At 45.3% G+C, this 26,956-nt stretch overlaps 1 protein-coding gene across 3 annotated transcripts in view; it reads left to right on the top strand.

The window, feature by feature from the left end:
• The window catches only part of RBM19 (RNA binding motif protein 19), a 177,489-nt gene that overhangs the window by 122,818 nt on the left and 27,715 nt on the right, over nucleotides 1-26,956 (top strand). For 2 of the 3 annotated variants that reach the window (XM_074205845.1, XM_074205847.1), the window contains exons 23-24: nucleotides 5,827-5,947; nucleotides 25,488-25,602. In XM_074205845.1, the coding sequence (XP_074061946.1) occupies nucleotides 5,827-5,947; nucleotides 25,488-25,570 (204 nt within the window). In that variant the 3' untranslated portion in view covers nucleotides 25,571-25,602. Of the gene's footprint in view, nucleotides 1-5,826; nucleotides 5,948-25,487; nucleotides 25,603-25,788; nucleotides 26,954-26,956 lie in introns of those variants that run through there. The other variant, XM_074205846.1, reaches the window with a different exon arrangement.

The raw sequence follows: 26,956 nt of genomic DNA, 5'->3' as shown, positions 1-26,956 counted from the left end.
GGCCTGGCACTCTGTCCAGTGAACCACCTAGCTGTCTCTTTGTTGTTCAGTCATTTCTACATCTTCGTGACCCTAATTGAGGTTTTCTTTGGTAAAGATACTAGAGTGGTTTGCCATTTCCTTCTCCACAACATTTTACAGATTAAGAAACTGAGGCAAGCAGGGTTAAGTGACTTGCCCAGATTCCCACAAGCTATTAAGTTTCTGAGACCAGATTTAAATTTTTGAAGCCTTCCTGACTTCAGACCCAGCACTCAATCCCTCCACCAACTAGCTGCCCAGAGAGATTATGGTTAGATTTTGAAGAGCTTTGCAAATTTTAAGACTCTTTATTAAAGTTATCCCAAGTAAAAGAAGATGATGTTCTCCTATTGCTACACATGGATGGGCACTAGAAGAAAGAAGTCTAAACTATATGGATCAATAGCCATATAGTCAAGATTGACCTCTCTTCCATTCCTGAGGTTCTTGTAGAGTAAAAGCTCCAGATCTAGAGCTGGCATGTATCTCAGTGTCATTTTAGTCCTAACCCCAATTTAAAAGGAAAGGAAACTGAGACGATTAGTGATGGTCACAAAAGTCAAGTTAAACCCAGCACCATCAGATTTCCATCTTTAGTCTCCAATTCCTTCAGATGGAGACAGATGAGAAAATATAAGATATATACTGTGAAGAGTTGAAGTGGGGAGGGAGAGAGACCTAAAAACAGGGAGGATCAGAAAAGGCCTCTTGTAGGAACCCATAAGGAGGATCAACAGTAAAAATTTGGATTGCTGTCATCTCCATTTTATGGATTGGAGTTACGTAGCTGTTAAGCATCAACTAAGATTTGAATTCATCTTTCTTGAGTATTCTTTTCTCTATGATGATAAACCTGAAAATCTGAAACTCCTTGAAACAGGATGCTCAAAGTTTGCAGTCCTTAAAACTTCCTCTTTCCAAATCTCAGGATCCATTAGTCAGTCAGCTGACCTGTCTTAAGCACTTGCTATGTCCAAGTTCTCATGTTAAGCCCTACCCCTAGAGATACAAAGATGGGTTTTAGGAAAAACAACCCCTGCTTTGAAAGGGGCTCAAATATAGCCTTGGGTTTGTAATGTTCAGTTCTGGTTCTGCCTCTGACTTCCTTGAACACATCTCTTTATCTGCCTGAGCTTCAGATTTCTTACTGTACAACAAATTAGGGGCTTGAACGAGATGTGCTCTGAAGTCCTTTTCAGTCTAAATGCTGAGGTCCTGGGGTTATCAAGAAAATGAGAGCCAGTGAGTCTTCCTGTTCAAAGACTTGTTATCTTGTCCCCATGGATAATTCTCTTCATGTGCATTCATGGATTCACCAAATCTGAGAGTGGGAAGACACTGCAGCAGCCATCTGCTGTAATCCACGGCTATGACCCCTCTGACTGGTGACCACCCAGCCTTTGCCTGAAGACCTCCAGCAAAGAAGCCCCAGCTTCCCCAAACATATAAGCTGGCTTGCAGCAGTACTCTGAATAGCTCTTATCATTTAAAAGACTTTCCCCAATATCAAGACTAAATTTGCTTCTTCTCACCACTGGTCCATTGCAGTTCAACAGACTAAGCCCATTCCCTAACAAATAACAAATCAGATAAAATAGGCAGATTGAGTAAGGGGAAGGAGGAGGCTTCTGAAAAGGAGACTGGAATGCTTAGGGGATTGTGTATTCAGATTATTTTGGGGAGGAAAAAAGGAACAAACCCTATGTTTGTGGCCAAGTGAGAACTGGGGTCATGGATTGAGACAGGATCCCCCAAGAACCCTCATGCTCTCTCCACAAGAAATGACTTGATGTCCTTGAAGAAATATTGCCTCTTGGGCTTCCCATCGCCTTTCACACACTGGGGGCTGAAGCTCCTTGGGAGTTGGGGGAACCAGTGATGTCTCAGGCTACCGATCAATTTCTCTTCCCCATTTGAAACCCAAGCTCCCTCAATCAAGCCATTCTCCCACCGTGACAGCTGAGAGCGAGTGTGTTTTAAAGCTCTGAATGGGCCATTTCAGTTTCAAGTCCAGATGCATTTTTATGTCCGCGTGGAAAAAAATGTGGAGGCTCTGCTGGCAGCCAAAAGAGATTTTTTTTAATTTAAAAAAAAGTTTGCTGCACCTGGCACTTCTAGAGAAATGCACAAGGAAGATTTGCTTTAACTCAGTTAAATGACTAGTTTTTAAAAGGAACGACCCTGCCTGGTGCCTCCTCCCTCTTGCCTCCTATGGGTAGTGGAAAGAGCCCTGGATGCTGGGTCAGAAAGGGAGAGACCTGGGCTTCAACCCCACATCCCCCACTGATCAACTCTATGATTCCGGACTTTATCAGTCAATGAAAAGGCATTGATTATTCTCCTCCTGGGTCACCCAACAGCTTGAGCCTGAAGTCAAGAAGACTTGAGTTAAATGTGGCCTTAGACATTTATTAGCAGTGTGACCCAGGACAGATCACTTCACCTGTTTTCTCAACTGTTAAATGACAATTGTAATAGTAACTCCCTTACAGGATGATTGTGAGGATCAAATGAGATAGTGGCTGCTAAGCTATCCTTTTAATACTAAGTTCTAGAATTGTACCAAAAAGCAAAATCAAGTTCATGGGGCTTCTCATTTATGGACTTCATTCTCTCCCCTTTTTAGAAAACTGGGACAATCTTTGTCCTCATTTGCCAGCCCTCCAGTGCCTCTCCTGTTCTCCATGATTTTAAAAATATCACCAAAAGTGGTTCACTTTTTCTCCCCACTGCCCATATCAGAGGTTGCAGTTCATCTGGGTGATTGGAATGCATCCAGGCTACCTAAGGAGCCTCTTGCTATCTCCGTTCTGAGCTGTGGGTTATCAGATCCCTACTGACCATTCTTAATCTATTCTTTCTATCCCAAAGGTCCTTCTCATAAATGGCAAAGCGAAATAAAAATGAATCAGTTTGGCTCCTTTATTAACAGTTATATATCTTCTCATCAACCTTAAGTGGTGGCCATATATCACTTCTTGTATCCTTTTCTTTCTCCTATTTATAGCCCTAAAATTAAGCAAAAGCACTTTTTTTTGGTAATACGTAACGTTCCTTGACAACCTCTATCCATTCTGTGATTCACCATTTCTGACAAGTTTTAAAAAGTCATAGCATTCTTTTAAGAGTACTCTTCTGTTGCCTAGCTTTACTTCTGAGTTGGTTGGTGAGTTCCCTGTGTGTCCATATCATTCTCTTTGAACAGATTATTTCCTTCAACTCCACTCCCTTTCTCATTGTATCTGTTTTTGCAGTTTCATCCATGGAAATTTCTTCTTTCTAGTCTGATTTTCGACATGATCTTTCAAATCTTCTCTCTAAATCTAAGGAACTTGGGGCAGCTAGGTGGCGCAGTGGATAAAGCACCGGCCCTGGAGTCAGGAGTACCTGGGTTCAAATCTAGTCTCAGACACTTAATAATCATCCAGCTGTGTGGCTTTGGGCAAGTCACTTAACTCCATTTGCCTTGCAAAAACCTAAAAATAAATAAATAAATATATGGAGCTTGTTAGACTAGTCTGCACTTTCCTCATTTATCCTAAGTCCTTAAGATAAAGTGGTAACTTCCCTTCAAAATTCCTTTTCTTTCAGGAATCAATCTTTTTGGGGGAGAATCAAATACAAAAGACAAGTTTCCCCTCTCCCCCAATTTTTTTTTGTTACCTTATTTTTTAAAGAATGAAATTATCATGAAAGCAACCAGGAAATCTTTTCTTCTTTTGAAAGGAGAATCTACCCCATCACTAATTCGTCATGTCTTTGTACCTGATTTGAAGTCTCTTTCCTGGACTCCTCATCTGTTTCCTCTTTCTGTCCCAGTGATCTTTAGTGCACTGGAGGTACTGCCTTCTCTCCTGTTTATCTAAGTGTTTTACCTGCTCTTACACTTAATTCCCTCATAGTGGTACTGTTCATTTTGTTCAGTATTGCTTTGTAAACCTTCAGTCACTGTTGAAATGACCATTATCACTATCACCCTTCATACTTACCTAATCATACTGCCCTATTCCCCCACTGAAAAAAGATTAACGGACTGCAGTGTCCCCATAAGATCTTTAAAAGATCTTGTGCTACAGGCAGTATGTTTTAATGTTCAGAGTTCTGGATTGGAATAAGGTGACTTCTATTCAAATCCCTGAAGTTATTTACTAGCTATAGGACCTTTAGTAAACCATTTCCCCTCTATCAGGCTCATTTTCTTCATCTTTAAAATAAGGTTAGACTTAGTGACTTCTGAGATCCTTTATCTGTGATGTTATGGCCTGGTTCTGCTTCCTCCTCAATTTTATATCCTAGGATGTCTTTTCTTCCCTCCACACCTACTAATCAGTGACTTACCTGATCCAGTTAGAGGATAGATAAGCGAGAACTGCTCCCTGTTCATCAGTTGCTCATACCTTAAACTAGTCTACCTCTCTTTTTTTCTGCTTATTAGATCTCTCTATTCTTATTCACAACCTGTATCTCAATGTCTTATAGTCCAACTCCCTTCCTTTAATTGAACCCTTTGAGCCCTCTACCTAAAGCTTTCATAACCATTGCTCAATTTGGAAACTAGATAAGGCTTTGGTTGCCAAATTTGTCGAGAACTATGAGTAACGCTTCTGAATATAAAAGACAAACAAGCGAATTAAAAAAACATAGATTTATTTGTGGTGGCAATTGTGTCATTAGTATCTGTTTATTGAGAAAATTCATTGTGACAAAAATTCCTGAGTATTCAGGAACTTACCTCTGTCTCTTCCTCAAATTATTGCATGTATGATACATAATTCCCTGCATGTTTTGTACCTCATACAGGATTTAAGTGCCAGGGCCTATCTCTTTAGTTCTATTTGTGTCTCCAAAGCTGAGTCTTTGACAAATACAAATCTTGGGGGGTTGGCTGCCTAGTACAGTGATAGGAAAGCCAAGGCTTTCCATTATGGTGTTGCCTCTGACTCCTGCTTTCTTGTGAAATATTGACCTGGCTGACCTTTCTAATTCTTGGTTTCTTCGACAAAATGATTGGGTTAGAATAAATGAACCTGGGGCAGCTAGGTGGTGCAGTGGATAGAGCACAGGCCCTGGAGTCAGGAGTACCTGAGTTCAAATCCAGCCTCAGATACTTAATAATTACCTAGCTGTGTGGCCTTAGGCAAGCCACTTAACCCCATTGTCTTGCCAAAAAAAAAAAAAACAACAAAGAATAAATGAACCCTTCCACCTCTAGTCTGTGATCATAAGGGAGGTCAGAGGGCAATCCTTGGGTAGGTCTTTTTGCTACTCTGCCTCAGTTTCCCATATGAAAAATGGAAGGCAATTATTCCAATTCATTCTCAATCTCCCATAAACTTTCTAAAGATGGAGGTGTCCATGACACAGGGGTACATTTAAGCATAGGTCATGCTCTCATCTGCAACCAGCAGTCTCCAGTTGCCCAGTGCAGCTGAGGTGCCCTTCCTCAGCAGAAGAGCTGAGCTAATGGGGTCACCATCCGTGGCTGGGATTTTAACATGGAAAATAAGGTGATTTCTTTCTAGCAGGCACCAATTACAGGCCTGGACTGTGGATATATTGACTGGTCAATCAGTCACTTGCAGTTCTCTCTGTAGGAACATAAGCAGCTAATTAAATAGATATGCCCAACTGTTCCCCAAACCCTCCTTGGAGATCCGATGTCATGAGAGCAGGAACTCATGGCGGGCACTTTGCCGAGCTTTCAGAGGCATTGAATGGAGGTTGAAGCAGGCCAGAAAGGGTAGGAGACTAAGTGGAGAAATAATGGCTTTTACTAATACAGTTTTCTCCTGTTCCCTGTTACAGAGAGCTTTCAATGCCCTGTGCCACAGCACCCATTTATACGGCAGAAGACTGGTCCTAGAGTGGGCAGACACAGAAGAGACAGTTCAAGCCTTGAGACGAAAGACAGCTCAACATTTTCACGGTAAGCCACTGGTAGCCCACCTGTGCGGTGACTTACCTTCTCCTTTTGGACTGTGGCCCATCTTTTGCTTATACCCATCAGCTGGTCCAAGAAAAAACCTGGGCTGACCTGGGTCAAGAGAGAAAAACTGCCCAACATTGAGGGCTATCCAGAGGTGGAGAAGGCTTCCTTGTGAGGTCCAAACTTCTCTTTACTGGAGGTCTTCACCCATTGAACTGACCTTATTGCTACCTTTGTCAGTGTGAGAGCTGGCCATGGTGCTGACCCATGTGAGTATGAAAGCTGACCCTTGAGTTAGACCTGACCTGTGTTGATGTGAGAACTGGCCTTGGTGCTGACCTGTGTCAAATTGAGAACTGGAGGAGCACTAGATTTCTAGCTCTGCCAGTTTACTAGCATTCTGACCTGGATGAGTCACTCACTTCTCAGTGAAGCAGGGATCATAGTACTGACCCAGCCTCTATCATATAATTTTAGCAGGTTACAGAAGGTACAGTGACCACAAAAACAGTCTTCTCTATAGAACACAAAGCACCCTATGGACAGAAGAGATCTCTATAAGGCAGTCCTTTATGAAGATAAAGGGCCTGGAATCAGGAAGATCTGAATTCAAACCCTCCCTCAGACAATTACTAGCAGTGAAGGACAAGTTCCTTCAACCTCTTTCTGCCTCAGTTTCTTCCTCTATAAAAGGGGATGATAATAATAATAATGTCACTCACCTCCCAGTATTATTGTGAAGATCAGATGAGATAATAACTATGAAATTATTGGTACAGTGTCTATTCCACACCAATCGGGGGGGTCCCTCTGCTCTCTGTGTGTCATGCTGAATATTTGGAACTTATCTACGTTGGTGCCAGAAGAGGCTCAGGTGGGAATGGAGGAAGGTGTGGAGATTGTCCCACAATGGTGAAATCATGAATCTTTTGGGTCTTACTGGACTGATCAGGAGACTTGTGTTTGAATTCCATTCAAGTACTCACCAGGTTCATGACTTTGGTTATGGGCCTTCTGACCCTCAAATCTTTAAAATGGATGGGGTGATGGTACTTGTATTATTCATCTCAACAGGGTGGCTATGAAGAATGAGTTGTGTCACTCCATAGGAGCTGTTGTGGGTTGTGATCCCAGTCTCCTCTTGAGTGAGTACTAAGCAGTGCTAGGAAGCCTAGGCTTTTGGAGCCTGATGGCTGGGTGTGCCATTAGACACATCTTCTTTGCAAAAGAACACTGATCCCTAAGAGATCTAGGACAAAAGAAACAGAGTTAAAAATTTAATAGATAACTTGCCGGTCAAAAGCTCAGGTCTCACTATAGATGCTGGAACTCAGAAGGAGTCCCTTCCTTTTATTGACAGCCATTGACAGGCTCAAATGCACTCGTTGGCAAATATTTGTGTAAGGGACTGTCCCTGGAGCAGAGGTGTGGGCTAAAGATCAATGGCCCCTTCCCACTTCCTCTCCTGGTGGCCCTCAACATCAGCTGAGAAAAGCCCCATCTAAGCAGTTCTGACTGGGTTTGGAGAGAAGACCTTTCAATAAATTGAGTGCGGAAATGAAATTGTTGCCTAAACCTGGAGGAAAAATTCATTGGTGAGCATTTCTATAAAACAGTTTGCCATCCACAGCCTCTAAGGACCTAGAGACAAAGGCTGGGGCTTTCAGAGCTGAACAGTAAGAAAAATCTTGTCTTGTCTGCAGTAGCTCAGTTACCTCCACTCTGCTCTGGCCTTGGTCAGATTTTTAAGTAGGCAAGATGGTACTAGACTTGTAGTTAACCTGGGCAAAGGACCCGACCTCTCTCAGCCTTTTCCTCTCTAAGTTTAATAGGTTGGAATCAGTGACCTCCAAGAGCCTTTCTAATTCTTGATTTTTAACCTCATGGAGATAAGCAGCAACATGGTACCATGGTAAGAACATTGACCTTAGGTGTGGAGGAACCTGAGTTAAAATCTTGTCTCTGCTTCCCAGTACCTGTGTTCACCTTGAACAAGTAACTTCATGACATTGGTCTTAGTTTTCTCACCTGTAAAATGGAAAATACTTCCCCACTCCTGTGAACTTTAAAGACTTCAGTGTTAGGTGAGAGCATTCCTAGCATAGGTATCAAAAGGGTATTGGGAGGTCACCTAAATAGGACCATGCTTTGTCAAAGATCTGAAACCTTGTCCATGGAGGGATCCCTGACACTGACACCTCTGTAGCTTTGTAAATGGTTCTTAAGGGTAGCATAAGCAGAAAAATTGATCATCCCAAATAAATCACAGCCAGTCCCTGGACCCAGGTTCAGTCTAGCCAACCTGGAAGAAAGGCTCTAAGCCTGGTCTCTGTTGGGAAAGTCTTTTAGATGCCAAATTTACCTCAATATCCACCATCATTGCCCAGTGAAATCAGTCTGCTTCATGTCCATACTCAGAATCACTTTCTTGAGAAAAATTGCCTTGATCTGTTCAGAGAAGTGCAGGAAGGGAGGTGGGAAGAGAAATGGATATCAGGAACTTTGAAGAGAAAGATTATCCTTCTGTAGCATCATGCCCCTATCCTCTGAGCAAAGAGTATACTACCCTCAAGGGAGAAGAGAATGCAGCCTCCCCAGAGAGGGCAGTCATAGAATTGGGAAGCAATACCAGAAAATCTTTTTGTCCCAGGATGGGGGAGGGGAGTGAAGGGAGGGACAGGATATTGTGGTGCAGAGGTCTCAGGACTTGGAGTTAATGGACCTGGGTTTGAACCTTGGATCTGCCAAGTAACAATTGTCTCATCTCAAAGGTCCTTTGGAGACTACCCAGTCCAAAACCCACCCCCCAATAACTAAGGCATGAATTCCCCTGTACCTATAACCAAAGCTCTGCTGAGAGGAGGAATTCCACTTAAGTTAATGAACATTTATTATGCACCAACTGGGTGTAGGGCAGTAATGCTGAATGCCGAGGATTAGGCAGAGGGTAGGAGTAGACTAGACCAATGATTATATTGGGACAGGGGAATGCCCAGAGAGCAAAGCCAAAAGACCTTCTCAGAGCCTCACAACTAGTATGGGACATAAGCAAGATTTGAACCCAGGTCTTCCTAACTTAGAGACCAGCTCTCAATGTCCAGTGTCCCTTTGCCTCATTTATGGTAATGCATGGTTGTTTTTAGACTCAAAAGAGATAGTGTAGAGCATGGTAGGGTAGGTACTAAGAGTAGCATTAGCCCAATTTACAAAAAAGAAAAAAGGAGACGAGGTTAGAGACTTGCCCTTGGTCACAGGGCAGTAAATATCAGAGGGGGAGATTTGAACATGTATCTTCCTGTTCCTTAGATCAAAAGGATAATTAGATAGGAGGAGAGAAATCCCTCAGACTGGGAGAAGAGCAGAGCTTCATAGAGTCCCCACATCATGCCTGAGGTCCTAGAAGACTGGCTTTCTGTTGCAGAGAGACAGATTTAGATTCTTGATTGCTGTGGATCTAAAGACTTGGGGGGGTGGGGACAAAATTCTTGACTTTAAAGGAATCAAATGTAAATTCTACTCAAAGGATCCAGAAAGCATGTAATTTTATTAAGTAAACACAAAGTATCATAGATTGATGCAAAATACTTAGAACTGGGCAGTGGACCCTTGTGTTGGAGGTGGTCCCACTAAGGATCATGTATGCAAAGGTCAAGAGGTGGGAGTTTTTATTTTTGGTAATGCTGTCTCCAAGTCATCTCCCATTCCAGGAATGTACTCTCTCCTTATTTCCACAACTCAGAATACTCAACTTCCTTCAAAGACTAGCTCAGGGACCACCTCCTGCACAGCCCCTCTTGAAATGATTTTGCATCAATCTGCATACACTTTGGTTTTGCTTAACAATATACATACTTTCTCAGTCCTTTAAGCAGAAAGTTGTTCCTTTCCTTCAAGTCAGAAATTTGTTGTCTCCTGCATCCCCTGTTGTTAGATTCTGTTTTCCGCCTTTGTTCTGAGTTCCCTGGGACACCTAGCCTGGCAGATAGTAAAGGCAGATGTGATTGCTGCCTAGTGCCCACCCTCCTTCCCTCAGCCACCAGTGTTTGCCAACAAGTCACTCAGTGCTTGGATCAAGACCCACATCACTCTGGGCCTAGTTTGCCTTTCTACCTTCCCAACCAATGGAAATCTTGATTCATCCCATCCGGGGCCATGAAACTGTGACAAAGGAAGGAGGATCAACCCCTGTGGAATGTTGGCTCAGAACTGAAGGGGAAAGGGTTTTAATGACTTGCTAAGTCCTAATGAGAAGCTGTCTGATGTCCTTCTGGCCTTGGAGCCATATTCAGGGGCTGCAAGCATCTAGGAAAAAGGGGAGCAGGAGAAGTCCCAGTACCAACCAAGAGCCTTAGATTGTTTGCGTGATGGAAACCTGTAGTGAGTTCTGGCAGTGAGCTAAGCATGGACACCATCCTCATCCTTCAGGCAGACTGAAATAGGGAGACTTGCCAGGCCTGGGAGAGGGCAGGAAGGTGGAGAACAGACCAGGCAAGGTGTTCCAGTCGCCCACCCTATCTGCTGATGCTCACTGTTTGGTGTATACTCCTAGCTCTCAGCTTCACCTGTGAGGCCTCCAAGGAAGAGGTAGGAAGTGTATCATCACCAGCGTATCAAAAGCAGCCTGTTCAAAGCCAGAGCTCCTCTTTACCTTGCTTTCTTGCTCCTTCAGTTTCCTCTCTAGACTCCAAAAGGAGTCATTTCTCCTTCTTTCCTAGGCTGCACTGTGAAAGTGCCTTCTCTTCTTTCTCCTACTCAGAGCAGATTTAGTCTGATTTTATAATATGAACGAGGCCTGGCAAATCAGAGTCCCCAGTTGCACTGGGAGGCCAGTTTCTGATGAGAAAATGAGAAATTTGTTTGGTTTGAAGAACTCCTTGTTGAGAACTGTTTGTCCTTCATTTTCAAAGAAGCCCACAACTCCAGGGAGGGGATGCCATGATAAGCACATGCATTGGGTTTGAGAGAGAGGAGACTGGGCTAAGTCCCTAACCTTACTTTCTCCTCCAGAATCTTCTGGTTCCAATGGGCAGACATGAATCAGGACCACTGGAGATGGCTCTGGATGTGGGGCAGTCAGGGTTAAGTGACTTGCCCAAGGTCACACAGCTAGAGTCAAATGTCTGAGGCTGGATTCAAACTCCCATCCTCCCAAGGCCAATGCTTTGTCCATTGTGTGGCTTCTGATCATACATAAACACACACACACACACACACACACACACACACACACACACAGACACCAAGTAGAAGCTCCAGAGAGGACAGCTTGATGCATTAAAGTACTTACTAGCAACTTCTTGATTTGATTGATTTAGTCCAAGAACTCATGTCTTAATATTGGAGCTCTCCACAAATGATCCATCTCTAATGTGGTGCAAACCAAAAGGAACCTCAGGGACCATCTTCCAGTCCTCTAAAGAAAATCAGGGCTGGGGGAATAGAGGGAGTTGGAGGGTGGAATTTGACCAGCATCACATCACTCTTAAGTGAAAACATTGATCAAAGGATCATCGATTTAGTGTTAGAAGGACCCCAGAGACCATGAAGTCCAGGGCCTTCGTTTTTACAAGGAAAACAAGGACCAGTGAGATAAATGACGTGATCAGGATCCCACAGGACATACATCCTTGGGATTGAAGCCCAGGTGTCACCTGATGACCAATTCAACCTTCATTGTGCTATACCATGACATCACCCCAAAATGGTCATGCAGATATTGGATGACCACTTGTTAGGTCTTCCTGAGCCGAGTGGAAGGTTGGACTGGATTCAATTCTATTTGGCAAATATTTTTTCAATGTCTACTGTGTGCAGAGTTGACGAGATGACTTCTAAGGTCCCTTCCAATTCTGCGAGTCGGTGGGGCTTTATTGATTTATTCTTCTAATTCTGCTTTTGAAAGGTCTCCTTCTGTAGGTGAGCTAAGCCTTTAACATTAAAATTGGGGGGCTGGGGAGAGATTCCCAGAGCTTTCTAAATTCTGTATGCATGCCCCATCACTCAGAAATGGAATTATTTTTTTTCTTTTGCATAAGCTGCTTTTGGAGCCCAAGAAATGCAGGGATTGTGATACTTGCCCACCTGCTAAACACATAAGTTTCTGAACCACATCATGGGGAGGGCCACTTGAAAGTCATCTAAAAGTTGCCCCAAGGGGTGGATGCCTTTTCAGAATAGGTAGTGAGACACCAAATTGAGGGGAACAAGTTGCTATGTGGTTTCTAGAAAGAATGCAGCTGATCTGGCTTTGAATCCTGTCTCTGCTTCTTGAAATAGTCCCATATTTCTGTTCTATTTTGTCTCTCTGAGGGCCTCAGTTTCTTAAGAAAGGGGAATTGAACAAGATAACCTCTGGTCTCCTTCTAGCAGTGTGGTGCAGAGGAAAGCACTGAGTTCAAATCTAGCCTCAAACATTTAGTAACTGTGTGACCCTAGGCAAGTTGCTTCACCTGTCTCTGCCTCGGTTTCCACAGCTATAAAATGATATAATGGCACCTCCCTCCCAGAGTGGTTGTGATGATCAAGTGAGAAGAGCTTAAGATAATACCTAAAGGCAATATAAAATTGCTATTATTACTACTAATATCATTACTATTATTACTATTGACAATGGGCCAGGCCAGTGTGAAGTAAAATCTTTCCTCATATCAGCCTTTTTCATTTTCCTCCTCTTCCTCTCTTCCCATCTCTGCCTCCCCCACAGAGAATACGATTTCTTAAATTAGCCATGGTGCCCAGTCATGAGGAAGGAGCTGCTCCTCTGGGCCCATGGGCAGGAGGCTAATATGAAAGAGAAAGAAAGGGGGAAAAAAAAGAAAGTCCAGCCCTGGCTGTGTCCCTTTCTTCCTGAGCATATTCCATCAGCAGGGTCATGGCAGCCAGAAGCTTTCAGGGCCTTGGCAGGCCCTGAACCCCGCAAGTACAGGCCAGAGAATATAATGGGGCAGAAGAAATCCAATGTCAGAATCCTCTGTTTTGCTGCTCTCCCCAGCCTGGGAGGCCTGAGCAAATAGGTTTTATTTGGTCATGAGCAGAACTCCACAGCTTGGAGTTTTCTCTTTCAAACCCCGGTAGATAGTTCCTATACTTATCTGTTACCTCCGGAGCTGAGTGCTTGGACAAGACTTGCATAATAAGTGACTCACAGGCGGGGCAGAGTCCGATTGGGTTCTCATCTGGAGCCAACTCAGAGCCAGGATTTCTGAAAGCAGCTCAGTTCCTGGAACCAGAGTCATACATTGAGACCTGGAAGGGACTAGAGAACCCATCAAGGCCACCCTGCTTATTTTACTGATGAGGAAACTGAGGCTGAGAGGAGTTGAATCGTCAAATTCAACACTCCATCCATTGCTCCTCGGTGGGTTCAACAGGCATTTGATAAAGATTTACCCTGTGCCAGGCCCCACAAGAGAGAACTGCAAAGACAAAATGTATTCAGTCTATTAAAGTACTGATTCCACTAAGTCTCACCCCTTCCCCCCAAGAACCTCCAGTGGCTCCCTATTACCTCCAAACCTAATCTATAATTTGCTGGCATTCAAAGTCTTTTTTCAGCTGCTTTCCCACCCCCACCCCAGACCTTTCCAGTCTTCTACATTACACCCATCACCCCTACATTTTCTGTTCTCCAATGACACCAGCTTCCTTGCTGTTCCTTGAAAAGACCTTCCTTCTGAACATTGTGGATGGGATGGAGAAGGAGAGAGAGATACCGAGACTGACAGCCAGGCAGGCTAGTCTCTCAAGCACCTTTCATGAACACCGGCCACCTCTGTGGGGAAGAGGGCTGTCTCTGATCAAGGCTCCCAACTCCCTGCTGCTGCCCATTTTCACTTTCTAGGGGCTGACTTGACCCAAAGGATCATCGGCATCTGGTGGTCCCTATGCTGAAGTGGTTCTCCTTCAGCTCCACCCCCAGCTTCCCTGGCTTCTTTCAAGTCCCATCTAAAAATCCCAGCTTCTTCAAGAATAAAAGACAACAAAATCCCAGCTTGAAGCCTTTTCCAACTCCCTTTAATGCTGGTCTATCCTGTCTGTAGCTTTTCTATTTGCATCTTGTCTCCTCCATTAGACTGGGGGCTTCCTGAAAGCAGATCGCCTGTCATATAGTAGGGAAATAATAAATATTTATTGACCTAGTGAGGAGCAACAGCAGAGCCCTTCGGTTTCAAATGACTCTTGTCACTCATGAGGGCATCTAAGTCATTCATCCTCACTGGGCCTCAATCCCCATCTCTATAAAAAGCAAAGGGATTGGACAAAGTCATGGCTTCCTTACCTCTTGGGCAATGAGTCTGGTGAAGCTCACAGATCCCTTCTGGGAATTGTGTTTTTAAGTGCATAAAATACAGAAGATTACAAAAGAAATTATATTGAAGTAAATTAGCAAAACTTTTTTCCAAACAAGAATGCAGACTAAGAAATCCCTGGCCTCAACGATTTCTTAGGCTCCTTCCAGCTCTTAATCTAGGCTTCTTAGAGTACCCAGCATCAGGGCACCCCACTTTCTCTAATCTTCCCCCCACTCTGTTTCTAATACAGCTTCTCTTGGCTCTGATCACGAGAATGCCATCTTTGGGCTTGGAAATAATTGCTGGGCAAGTTCGAACATGTCAGACTTAGAATTTGTTATTCAAACCGTCCCTGGACTTTTTCAGTCAGCTTATGATCTTAGAACCTCTTCATCTTCCCTGCTTCTTTGAGCTGCAGAAACTCCAGGCTTAGTCAAGGTGAGGTGACCATTAAGTGAGGAAGGTATTAGGATGCCAGTTGGAACTGTTTCCTAAGTTCAAACCAAGGGCCATCCTTTTTATCACTGGTGTTGCTGGCTGGTCCTGAGTCATAGAGCACAATAGCCTTTGAAAGACAGAAATCGAGGATCACAAAGCTGGCAGCGTGGAGGAGTGTGGTGAATATGAGCACAACAAGGAGAATGGATGCCCCAAAAGATGAGTGACTCACCCAGTGAGAGGGAAGACTATCCAACAAATACTCTGAGTGTCCCACCAGAGTCCTTAGGATGAGGACAGCCCAGTGTCAGAAGAAATTGTGGAAAGCTCCCACCTCAGCCTATCAGGTGGCACCCGGTGTCTCCCAGGCAAGACAGGCACAGAGGGCACATATGCCCACATTGACCCATCACCGACCCACCAGAGCATGGAATGTGTGGGAGTATATGTTTCCCCCTGCTTGGTGTTTCTTCCCCCCAGATTTGGTGGGTGGTGTCAGGAGAGGGAATGGATTGGACCCAGATGCATAGACTCTCCCACACCCACATCCACAATTCTTTCACCAGCACAGTTGGCACAGGCAGAACTAGGGAAAAGAAGATCAAGGAGCTGGGTTCCTTTGGGTTAAGTCAGCCCCTAAAAAGAGTGCAAATGGGCAGCAGCAGGGAATTGGGAGCCTTGATCAGAGACAGCCCTCTTCCCCACAGAGGTGGCTGGTGTTCATGAAAGGTGCTTGAGAGATTCGCCTGCCTGGCTGTCAGTCTCAGTATCTCTCTCTCCTTCTCCATCCCATCCACAACCCCCCACCCCACTCTTTCTCCCTTCCCATCCCCCTGTCCCTCTGCCTCATTGAGTAGTGTTTGGAAATATTTCCGAGTGATTCAGTAATATCCTGCACACTCTCCCGCTCTCCCGGGAGTTTCTGTCCGTGCAGGGAAGGTACTTGCTCCCAATCCCGCTAAATTACTATTGACTTGTGTTCTCTGCGCTCCACAAACATTTCACTCAGCCATCACCGGCAGGGCCAGCAATCCCCTGCTAGGGGTAACGTGGGAAGCCAGCTGCGCGGGGCCATTTTTCCTACTCTTCCCCATCGATCAAAGAATTAAAGTGGCAGACGGAGAATTTCAGACTGACTTAGGATGGAAGGGAGTGAGTTGGGATTGGAGGAAGCCTCAGGGGCCTGGAGACAGGGGGTGGGGAGGAAGGGTAAGGGAAGAGGGAAACTTCCCTGTGGGGTGGGAGAGCAGGGTTAGGGAGGAACTGTTTTCTCTCTGCCTGAGACAGGCCAGCAAAACCACTGCCTCCCATCCGACACCAAGGTGGGGGGTGGAGGGAGACTAAGACGGAGACTTTTTCTGGGTGGTTTGCATTTCCAAGTTAAACCAAATTTGGGACATTTGTTTTAGAAAGAGTGGGAGACATTGGTAGTACATTAAGATTCCCAGTTGTTTGTTTGTTTGTTTTTCCTAAGTGATGCCCCAACCCCACCATGCTTCTTTTTTTTTTTTCTTTCCCCAGTAACCAAACCCACCATGTGTGCATGTTGCTTGACCTCTGCCTTCCCTGGGCCTATTTTTTCCTTCATGCATCCATGTCACTTTTACCTCTTGCCAGTCCTACCCTCCCTCCCATCATAATACCTGTGTTGGTCATCTCTAGCCAAAATCTAGGTTTGGCCCTGAAGGCAGAGGATGTGGGCTCAGATTCCTCCTGACACACGTTGCCTGTGTGACCCTGAGCCTTAGTTTCCACATCTGTAAAATGACTAATAATATTACTGACCTAACAGAGGCAGTGTTTCTAAAGCGGATTGTTTTAGATTCGTCTGCTTTTAGGTACTTTATCTCTGTTGTATCAGTAATATTGTTACTGGATAGGAAAATATGGAAGCCCCATGTAACAGCATTCCAAAATCTGACATTAGAAGTCTGGCCCAACCCTTTCATTTTACAGCTGAGAAAATGAAGCTAAGGCAGAGATTAAGCAATGTGTAGTGTAGTCTCAAAGGGTAGGAAAGGTCAGAGCTAAGATTTGAACACAGATCCTCTGACTTCAAAGGCATAGAAAGTAAGCCAATGTCATATCTCCCTTTGTTCTCATCTGCAGAATGAATTATAAAACAACCTCTGGGACTAGGGAATGCTCTTTAGAAACTGTTGCCCCAGGACCTGCAGGATGGCAGCTCAGCATATGAGTGTGAGCAGCAAGGTGAAACAATGAACAGAGCAGAACTGTAGTCTGCAAGGCCCGAGTTCAAATCCTACATCAGACCCTAGCTCCAAGTCTCTGGGAAAGACACTAAACCTTAGTCTGTCTCTATTACCTCACCTGCAAAATGGAGCTAGTAAAAATTCTAGAACTAGTTACTTCAAGTATTAGATCCAAGGAACAGATTTTATTATTAGATATGCCAGAATGTGTTTGTGTGTGTGTGTGTGTGTATGTGTGTATTTTTTTTAGCAAAGCGATGCTTCCTTTTTACCAAAGAGTAGAAACACAAACACCAGAAGCACAGGATTTAAAGTCAGAAAGACGAGTTGAATCATGCTTCAGACACTCCCTAGGAGTGGCCCAGGACAAGTTATTTAGGCTTCAGTCTCAGTTTCCCAATCTATAAAATGGGGGGCAGGGGGCAAGGAATAGCACTTCTCTCCCCCACACACATCCCAGTTTTATTAAAGACCAAATGAGATAGCAAATATCAAGTGCTTTGCACACTATATAATGGTTAATTGTCATCATCATTGTTGTTACTATCATCATTAGTATTGTTCATTGGGAGTGTGGGTAACAGGTGATTGTTAGGTGGAAGTTACTGCAATGATGAGTGGACCCCAAGGGAGAAGATTGGCACAATGCATTCAAGACCAATGACACAATTGATTTCATCAGGTTTCCAGACCTGGTTAGGAGGTGGGAATGGAAATTGCCTTCTTGAAAGGGATACCAAGATTGTAACCTGGGAACAGGAAACAAATTATGTGTAGGGCCTGCCCAAAACAGTGGCCTAGGCCAGACAGTCACTAGTCTGGACAAGTACCTCATCACAAAAGTTCCAGGAATGAGGGTGTTAGGACTTGCATGCTGAGTTGGCACCTGGGCCTGCTGGCAAGTGCCGTCCCTGTTCTGGGTCCTCTGTTAAGAGGCCCAGGATGGTAATAGACATCCATCAGCAGGAAAGTCTCCTAACAATTTCAAAGACAAGAAAAGAGAAGCCCCCATGAGGAGGGTATCCAGGGGCATTCTAGCTAACCTGATCCCTGGAAGGAAGAAATCTTTGTCCTCTCTGAGCTGTTCCTAAACCTTCCTGGCAAGGTCAGGTGACTAAGAGGAAAACACACTGGCCTTGACATTAGGACTTGGGTTCAGATCCTAGAAAAGAGAAAAAGAGGAGAAAGGGAAAAAAGGAGGGGAGAGAATGTGTAGGATGGGTGTTGGTGTGTAAAAGGGAGGGAAGAAGAACAGGGGAGGGGGAGAGAGAAGAGGAGAAGGGAGAGAAGTGGGAGAGAAGGGAAGGAAGGTGGGAGATAAAAGAGGAAAAGGAGGAAGGGAAGAAAGGAGAAAGAAAAAAGTTAAAGAAGAGAAAGGGAAGAAAGGAAGGGAGAAAGAGGAAAGGAAGAAAAGAGGGGAAAGAGAAAAGTAAAAGGAAGGAGAGGGAGAGAGAAAAGTAAGAGGAGAAAGGCAGGAAAGGAAACAAAAGGAAAAGTCAAAGAGGGAAGAAAGGAGGAGAGGAAAAAAGAAAATGGAGAAGGGGAGGAAAGGGAAAGGGACAGAAAGAAAAGTCAAAGGAGGAGAGGGGGACAGTCGAGGAGAGTCTGGGTGAGCCGGAGAGAACAGCCTAGAACAGAGGAGCGGGTCACTTGCCCCCTGTGGCCTGAGCCCCAGGCCCGCCGGCCTCCGAGGTCCCCCCAGCTCGGTCCCTTCGGGGGCCTGTTTTTAGGTCCGCTCCCGAACCCCGCCTTCCCTGCCTGCGGACCCCTCCTCTCCCGCTCCCCAGTAGCCCCCAGACAGCGCCGGTGCTGGGGCCGTGGGGGGAGACGCCCCATCCTGGCGTTCTGTCAAGGAATTAATTGAAAAATAAAATCATTAGATGGGAACTCCAGAATTGGAGACTGGTGCGGGGGGGGGGGGGGGGGGGGGGGCGGGCGAGCTTTTTGTCAAGTTAATTTCTTGTGTATTGACGCCGGCGACATTCACTTGTTGTTTATCTTCCACCGCAGCTGCGGCGCTCAAAGGGAGCCGAGGCGCTCGGTTTGTTTATTTTACACCTTTCTCCGGGTTCTGCATTATGTTTGTTTGGTGAAAACCCAGTGAGGCTTTTGATGTCTGGGAAGTGGGATTTCAGCAGCTGTTCCCTGGAAGGAGCGAGCCAAGAGGAAGGGGGGAGCCAGGGGGAGGTGGGGCTGCCGGGCACCCTGCCCCGCTCCTTTCCTCCTCTCCAGCCCTGGGGAAGACTGCGCCCCTCCAGGGAGTCTCGTCAGCCAAGAGACCCAGAGAGGAAGCTTGGGCAGGGCGAGTCAGCAGAAGCCCCGGGTTCAGATCCCGCCTCCGAGCCTCACTTTTCTCCTCTGCGGCTCCAAGGAGCCGGGCTGGATTTGGCCGGAGGAGACCTCCAGCTTGGAATCAGATCACCGTCCTGGGGGGTGTCCCGTGCCCCGCGTAGAGGGGATGAGACTAGCTGATGGCTGCTCATTTCCCTCCCAGGTCTCTAAGTTGAGGGGTGGCTCTCCTGGGCACCCCCATGCCAAGACACTCCGGGATGCCGGTGGAAGGCAAGTTCCCTGCCGGCAGGCCTCCCTCACTTGGCGTAATATCCCCGGTAGCAGGTACCTGATAAATATGTGTTGACTGGTTGATCCCTCCCAGCTCCAAATTCATGATCTCAGGCACCTGCCTTCAGGTCTCCTGATGCCACTAATGCAAAGAGCCTTCACTGCAGGCCTCAAAATCCAGGTGCTCCTTGTGACTTAACCATGTGAAACCTTGAGCAGTTATTTCATTTCTGAGCCTCAGTTTTCCTCATCTGAAAAGTAGAAGAAGGAAACTGAATGGTCTCCATGGCATTCGTTCCCTGTGACCAAAGGGTATTTTTTAAAAAATACCCCTGTGCCTCACTTTCCTGATCTGTAAACGAAAGAGTGGCCCATTCTTCTTTAAGAAGTGAAGGGGCAGTTAGGTGGCACAATGGATAGAGCACAGGCCCTGGAGTGTCGGGGGAGGGGGAACCTGACTTCAAATCTGGCCTCAGACACTTAAAAATTATCTAGCTGCGTGACTTTCGTCAAGTCACTTAACCCTTGCAAAAACTAAAAAGCTAAAAAAATAAGAAGTGAACCAGGTCAGACAGACCAGAGTATCTTGTTCTCCTAGAGAAAGGTGATGTGAAGATTCCTGATTCTGTTCTTATTCACTGGACATAAGTTGGTCTGTACAGGGCAGGGTCATTGACCCCCAAGAACTATAACCATAGACACCTAGTGACCATCCTTGGACCTTCAGGGAAGCATTTTCAGCCTAACAGGCCTCCCATTGGTTCCACAATGTAGTCTTTTTATTTCTGCATAGCCTAAATATCCTCTTTTATTGTTTTTCCCCATTCTCCTCTAGGATTTCTCCTTTATAGCAAAAAAAAAATTTTGTTTAGGGATTAAAAAGGAAAGGGGGGGGAAATCAGCAAAACCAAAATCATTGTTTTGAAAAAGTCTGAAGCTGCAACACTTCAGCAGGATCCACCACCTTCCAAAGATGTTTGCTTTTTTATCTCTTCTTGAGGCCAAGTTTCTTCCTTATAATTTGACACCATTCATTTTCCATTATTTTATGGTTTTTCTTTCTATTTACATTGTCACAGTTATCATTTATACTGTTTTACTGCTTCCTGTTGCACTTTGCATCAGCTTATATAAATCTTTCCATGCTTCTCTGTAATTCAGTCAGTCCATCAATAAATATTTATTTAGTACCTTCTATGAGACAAATGCACTAGGAACAAAAAAGGAGGCAAAAGACAGTCCTTGCCCTTAAGGAACTTACATTCTAAAGGAGGAGACAAGAAAATAAATTGTACAGACAAGCTGCTATATGTGCCAGACACTGTCCTAGACACTGGGGATACAAAAAGACAAGACAGTTCTGCCCTCAGGAGAGGGCTTACACTCTAATGGGAGAGACTACATGCAGACACATGTAAAGCATGCTCTAGACAGGATAAATACAAAATAATGAACAGAAGGAAGGCAATGGAATTCATCATGTCATATAGCACAGCAATATTCTATCACATATGTGAACCATGGCATGTTTATAACATTCCAAATTGATGGTCATTTGCTTTGTTGGAAATGCTTTGCTACCACAAAAAGTGCTGCAATAAATACTTTGACTTACATTGTCAATTCACAGTTCCACCAACAATACATTAGTTTGTCTTTCTATAATTCCTACAATATTGATGACTCCTACCATTTGTCATTTTTGTCAATTTGGTGAGTTGTATAACCACCTGGGTGTTTGATTTGCATTTGCATTTCTCTTATTAATGATTTTTTCCCTTTTATATGGGTGTTAATAGTTTGTAATTCTTTTGAGAATTGTGTATTCATAACTTTGTCCATGTGCAGCTCCATCTGCCTCACTTAAATCTAGTTCATGTGCAAGTCAGAACCCTCATGGTCCTCTTTCAGAACAAAGGACAACCAAAACAATCATGGACAAAGTACTGAGGAATGGCTTTTGGATAGATAGATATATTTGTTGTCTAGAGTCCTAAAAAGGGATATTTCAGAGTTGACCTCAATTGATTGTAAATTATTTCCAGAAGGACCCTTAGACATTCAACTGTCATTTTGCAAATGAGTAACTGAGACTTAAAGAGGTTAAGTAATTTGTCTAAAGACAAAGAGAGATTTAGTGGGAGAGATAGGATTTGAACCTAGATCCTCTGACTTCCATTCCAGCATTGTTTCCCTCTAACATGATATAGTTCACATTTCATATTCTTCCTTCACCTCCTCCTTTGACATGCTTCTCTATAAGACTTCTCATCTCACCTCTAGGCATTTTCTCTGGCTGTTCCCTCATGCCTGGAAAGTTTTCCCTCCTCATTTCTGCTCCTTAACTTCTTTCCCATGTGAGCTAAACTATCACCTTCCTACAGGAAGTCTTCTTCACCCATCTTAATTCTAGTGCCTCCTGTATCTTTAATTATTTCTTTTTTCCTCTTTATCCTGTACATGATTTGTTTGTAAATAGCTGTTTTCATGTTATCTCCCCATTAGATTCTAAATTCCTTAAGAACTAAAGGACTGAAAAATGAATAGCCAAGATTTGGATGTTCTATTGCTTACATGGAATTCTGCCTGGTGCAGTGGATGGATGGGTTGCCATATTTGTAAACGGCAGATCTGGCTTCTAAGGGCCCTCCCTGCTCAGACATTCTTGCTCTAAGGCCCCTTCCAGTTCTAACATTCCCTATTCTAAGATCCCTCCAAGACCCAACTCTCAATCCATTGTCACTGCAAAGCTCTCCTGGATGTAAATTCTCTGATCCACTCCAGGGGCTTGGGGGACCTAGTGATATCATTGGCTAAAGAAGTGTTTGTCCTCATTGAGAGGAGGCTGAAGTCAGTTGGCCAATCTGCCTTGAACCCCATGCCTGAAGAGAAGGACATCCAAGTGAACTCCCAGCCCTGTTTTCTAAACTCATATTCTCTCTGGGGAGTCCAGGCTGAAACTTAGAGGAAAAGCTGAAGAATTAAGAGACCAAGATGGCATTTGACTGGATGGTCAACAGGGATGAATCATTGCGGTGTTCCATAAGTGTTTTGTTGAGATGGAGGGAGGGATCCACTGGGTGCTGCGGGAAGTCATCCAGAAGGTGCCCAGCATCAGTTCACAGGCTTAAGCCAGCTTGTCCAACCAAGCCTCTCATCTTGCAGAGGAGTGAGGGGTCATGTTCAAGGTCACACTGGTCATAGATCTGGGGTTCAGACTGAAGTCTTCTGAACCCCAAGAGCACTTGAATAGCACTTGAGCTGTCATCCTTTTGTAGAATGAGTGGAATGGGAACTAGATTTGGAGACTTGAGACCTACATTCAAATTCTGGCTTTAGGCCCCCTTCCTACCAATTTGGCTTTGGTCAAGTTGCTTCTCTTTTCTGTGCCACAGTTTTTTCATCTATACAATAGGAGGGTTCATAGGAGTCTAGATAAGCTACCTTGGGGGACATCAAATTCAGCCACTTTGTTTTGTGACTTATCAGAATCATACAATCAGTATCAGGCAGGATTTGAACCCAGATGTTCCTGACTCCTAAATCTAGCACCCTCTCCTCTATACCACACTCTCTCTGGGTTGGACCAGATGCCTTCTAAGATCTCTTTCAGATCTAAACGCAGTCACAAAGGGACTTTGGGGGGGGCGGGCATGGCAGTAAGTAACCTTCCCTGCATACTCTTACCCATCCTCCTCCCTCCTATTTTTCTCCCCACCTTCGCCAGCTCAGTCATCTCAGGTGGATGTGGGGCAGAGGCAGCTGTGATCAATTGACAGTCACTTCTTCAAGCTTGGCAAATTGCCAGAAATGCTAGGCCAGACAGTCTCTGGAGCCTGGGGGATGGGGGTGGGAGGGGGTCACTGGTGACTAGCCAACCTCCAGAACTCCCCTCATAGCCCATCCAGCTCTGGAGAAGAGGAGGGGGCTTGGGTTCTCTGCCAGCTCTCCCCCAGGCAGCCCCCCCCCCTCCATTGTTGGAAGCAGTGGCTGCTCTTGACAGGCTCCTCATTCCTACTTTGTCGTTCCTGCCCTTCTATTTCTGACCGCCGCCGCCACGGATCCCATTACCTTCCCTTGAATTCAATTTCCGGAGGCCATTGTGTACCGCCTGAACCTGATGATTATGAGGAAGCAAATGAGAGTTGAGGCCTCCAATGGGGATGGGGGAAGGTTGGGAGAGAGGAAGGGAAGGAGAAAACTAGCCGTGGGTGGTGTCCGGCTCAGTCCTAGGGGAGGATGGAACACTCCTTGCTTTCTTTCAAGCGCTTCACAACTGGTCCACCCAGATATAAAGCCGTGCCCTTCCCCCCCAACCCATCTCTCTGGCCCTGGGGTGGCCAGCTCCATTGATCCCCCTGTGCAGCCCACCATTGACGTCACCAATATACAGCATCATCAGTGACTTCTGTGCATACTCAACTACAGATCAGATCTCTCTTGTGCCGTGCTGTCTCCAGGTTGACCCCTTGGGCATCATGAGAACATGAGTTTAGATCCCTTCTTAGTGACCTGCTAACTGCATGACCCTGGACGACAACAACAACAGTAATAACTAGTATCAGTGTATTGCACATAATGTACCAGTCACTGCGCTGAGCACTTTACAAATATTAATCCATTTGATCCTCACAACACCCCTGGGAAGGGGGTGGTATTGTACATGAGGAAACTGAGACAAGCAGATTAAGTGAATTGCCCAGAGTCACAAAAGTATCAAATGTCCGGTGCCGGATGTGAATTCATACCTTCTTGACTCCAGGTCCAGAACTCTATCCATTGGCCCCTAAGAAGATACCTAGCCTCTTTGAACTTGGTTTCCTCGTATGTAAAATGAGAAAATTGGACTTGATGGTCTCTGAGGTCTCATCTAGCTCTAACTCTCTAGGCTGGTGATCCCTCCTCAAAGACCAAGGTAGCAAAAGGTGTTGTTACCATGCCCTCTGCTCAGACTGACAATGTTATGGAAGGGAGAGATTGGCCCTGATTTCATTGGTATCAGGAAGCTCCCTTTATCCTTGCAGGTTGGTCTCTTGTCTATAACTTAGAGCCTTCGATACTTGCCCTGCCCCTTATCTAAAGGCAGGACTTGACCTCCTGGCTTCAAGATCAGCTTGTGGGGGGGAGACTGGTGAGAAAAGGAGGATTTGCCTGCATTGATGAAGAAAGATGGGAGAACAAGGGTCACAAAAAGGAGAGGTGGGGAGAGGACTTGTTCAGGAACATGAAGTTCAAGAGGCACCCAGAAGAAAGGAGACTGGGCTTAGACACTGGGCTTTGGATGGACCCCCAGGAACAGGAAGCCACTTTCGTGAACTGCCCTGTTTCAACCTCCATGCCTAACAAGTGCCAGATTGGAGCTGAAGGAGGTCAGTTCAAAGCCTCTGCTGCTTACTGCCTCTGTGACCTTGGCCAAGTCATTTTCTTCCTCCACATATCAGTTTCTCTCCCCTCAGAGGAAAAAATGAGGGGTTTAGCCTAGATGGCTTCTAGGCTCCTATCCAGCTCTAAATCTGTGAACCTTGGCTACGATCAAACCATTGGACTGGTAAAAAGCAGTCCCTTCCAAGCCCATCTCCTCAGTCTGCTCCCCTCCCTTCCCACAGAATAGCCCAGGGCCTCTGTTCATGCTCCAGACCTCTCGCTTGACTGAGGCCAAGGCAGTCCAAAGATGAATCTCTTCCTTTGTTCTCCTTGCTGGGCAGACTTGAGGATCTCCAACCTGCCCTCAGTGGACCAGAAGAGGATGCAATAAGAACATGAGGGATTTTCTCCTGGTTTTTTTGAAAAGGGTTTACTTTTTCCAAAGGCAGTAGAATTCTGAAAAGATGCTCAGGGGGAACCACCCCACCATTCATTGGGTCAAAGGAGAGGGAATTGTGGGGGGAAAGCCATGTGCTCTTAACTAGGATGAACTGATGCCAATCTTACAAAATTCATTTTTTCCCCTCCCCTTCTTTCTGTCTTTTCTCTCTTCCTGCCTCCCAACCCTCTCGGCTGTTCATTTCTTCTTTTCTGCCATCTGGGCTCATCTAGATTCCCCAAAGAAAAGGCGGTCTGTAGTGTTGGACGAGATCCTGGAGCAGCTGGAGGAGGGCGAGAACGAGGACAGCGAGTAGCAGATACTTCAGCTGCTCTCTGGCGGAGAGAGGTACGTCTTCCACGTTCCTGCCGGGAGCTGAGGGTGGCTTCTGTGGCCTCCGTGCCTTTGGGAAGGACAGGCAGTTTGGCCTCAGTGGGAGAGGGGCAGAGGGGAGAGCAGATGGCCACCAGCCTCTGTCGATTCCAAGTGGAGGAAGATGGTTCCATTCCTCCCTGTTATCTCAAACTGTCACAGCATCAAATCAGTGCCCTGACGTCCATAGGAGACCCAGCAAGAATGAATGGCAGATTTCCAGGGTCAGATTTTAAGAAGATAGAGACTCATAGAACCTCAGGATTGGAAGGAACCTTGAAGAGCTTCTGTAGCCGTAACCCATACCCGAACAGGTATCCCCCTCCCTGAAGAGTCAAGATGATTCCCCTTCTTTGTGCTTGAGTCACCAGGGCCTGTCACATAGTAGACTCTTAATAAATGCTTGTCCATTGATTGATCTATGGCCTCCACTTAACAGTCATCAGTGATGGGAAGTCGAAAATCCCTTGAGGTAGCTCTCCCATTTTCAGGTAGTTTTCGTCATGAGGAATTTCTTCACCTGAAGCCAAAATTGGCCCTTTCATCTTCCACTTGTTGCCCTCTGGGGCCAGGAAGACCCTTTTCTCATCCTTGAGGATGGAACAGTTCTTCCAGAGCTATTTTCCAATCCTTCCCAGTCTTCTCTCCATCCTGGATGCCTTCAGAATATTCTTCCAGAATCACAGTCCAGGACAGAACAGAGTACACTTGAGATGTGACTTGATCAGAATCGAGTAGTTTGGAAATAGTCTCCTAGCAATTTGGTATTCTAGTCATCATCCTAGCTTGGAACAAAGATAGGGAGGACATCTAATGCACTGGATTCAGAGCCAAAGGAAGACCTGGTTTCGAATCCTATTATTTAGGTGAAGAAGACTTTAATTCTGTTAGCTCTAAGCTGAGAAAATTGAACTAGACAATCTCCTCTCAGGTCCCTTCTAAAACTAAGTCTGTTATCCTTTGACCAGTGACAGATCAACAGGGTGGAATTAATCACTTAGCAATCTTCTAATCCACATAGCCATTTACTTCCAAGCAAAATTTGGAGTGGGTTGGGGGGGGGAGCTTTGTTCTGGCTTCAGCTCTGCCCCAGCTGAGGATCCATGCCTGTGTTGGTCTCATTGCAATGAACTGTGATTTGAGCTATACGGATATACCCTAACCAGAACTGTTCACAACCCAACCCTCAGCCAGGTCCTTCTAAAAACCCACCTTTGAGGATCCACCCAGTGAACATCCTGGGTATTTTCCCAGTGCCTTTATATTTCAGGGATAACTGTGCAATATTTAGACAGTTCACACTCTCTCCCTGACCAGCTCATTTCTTTTC

This window comes from Macrotis lagotis, chromosome X (assembly GCF_037893015.1).
Source record: "Macrotis lagotis isolate mMagLag1 chromosome X, bilby.v1.9.chrom.fasta, whole genome shotgun sequence".
In the NCBI taxonomy this organism is placed as follows: domain Eukaryota; kingdom Metazoa; phylum Chordata; class Mammalia; order Peramelemorphia; family Peramelidae; genus Macrotis; species Macrotis lagotis.
Note: the sequence above shows the minus strand (reverse complement) of the source record. Positions and strands in the feature narration are given on the sequence as shown.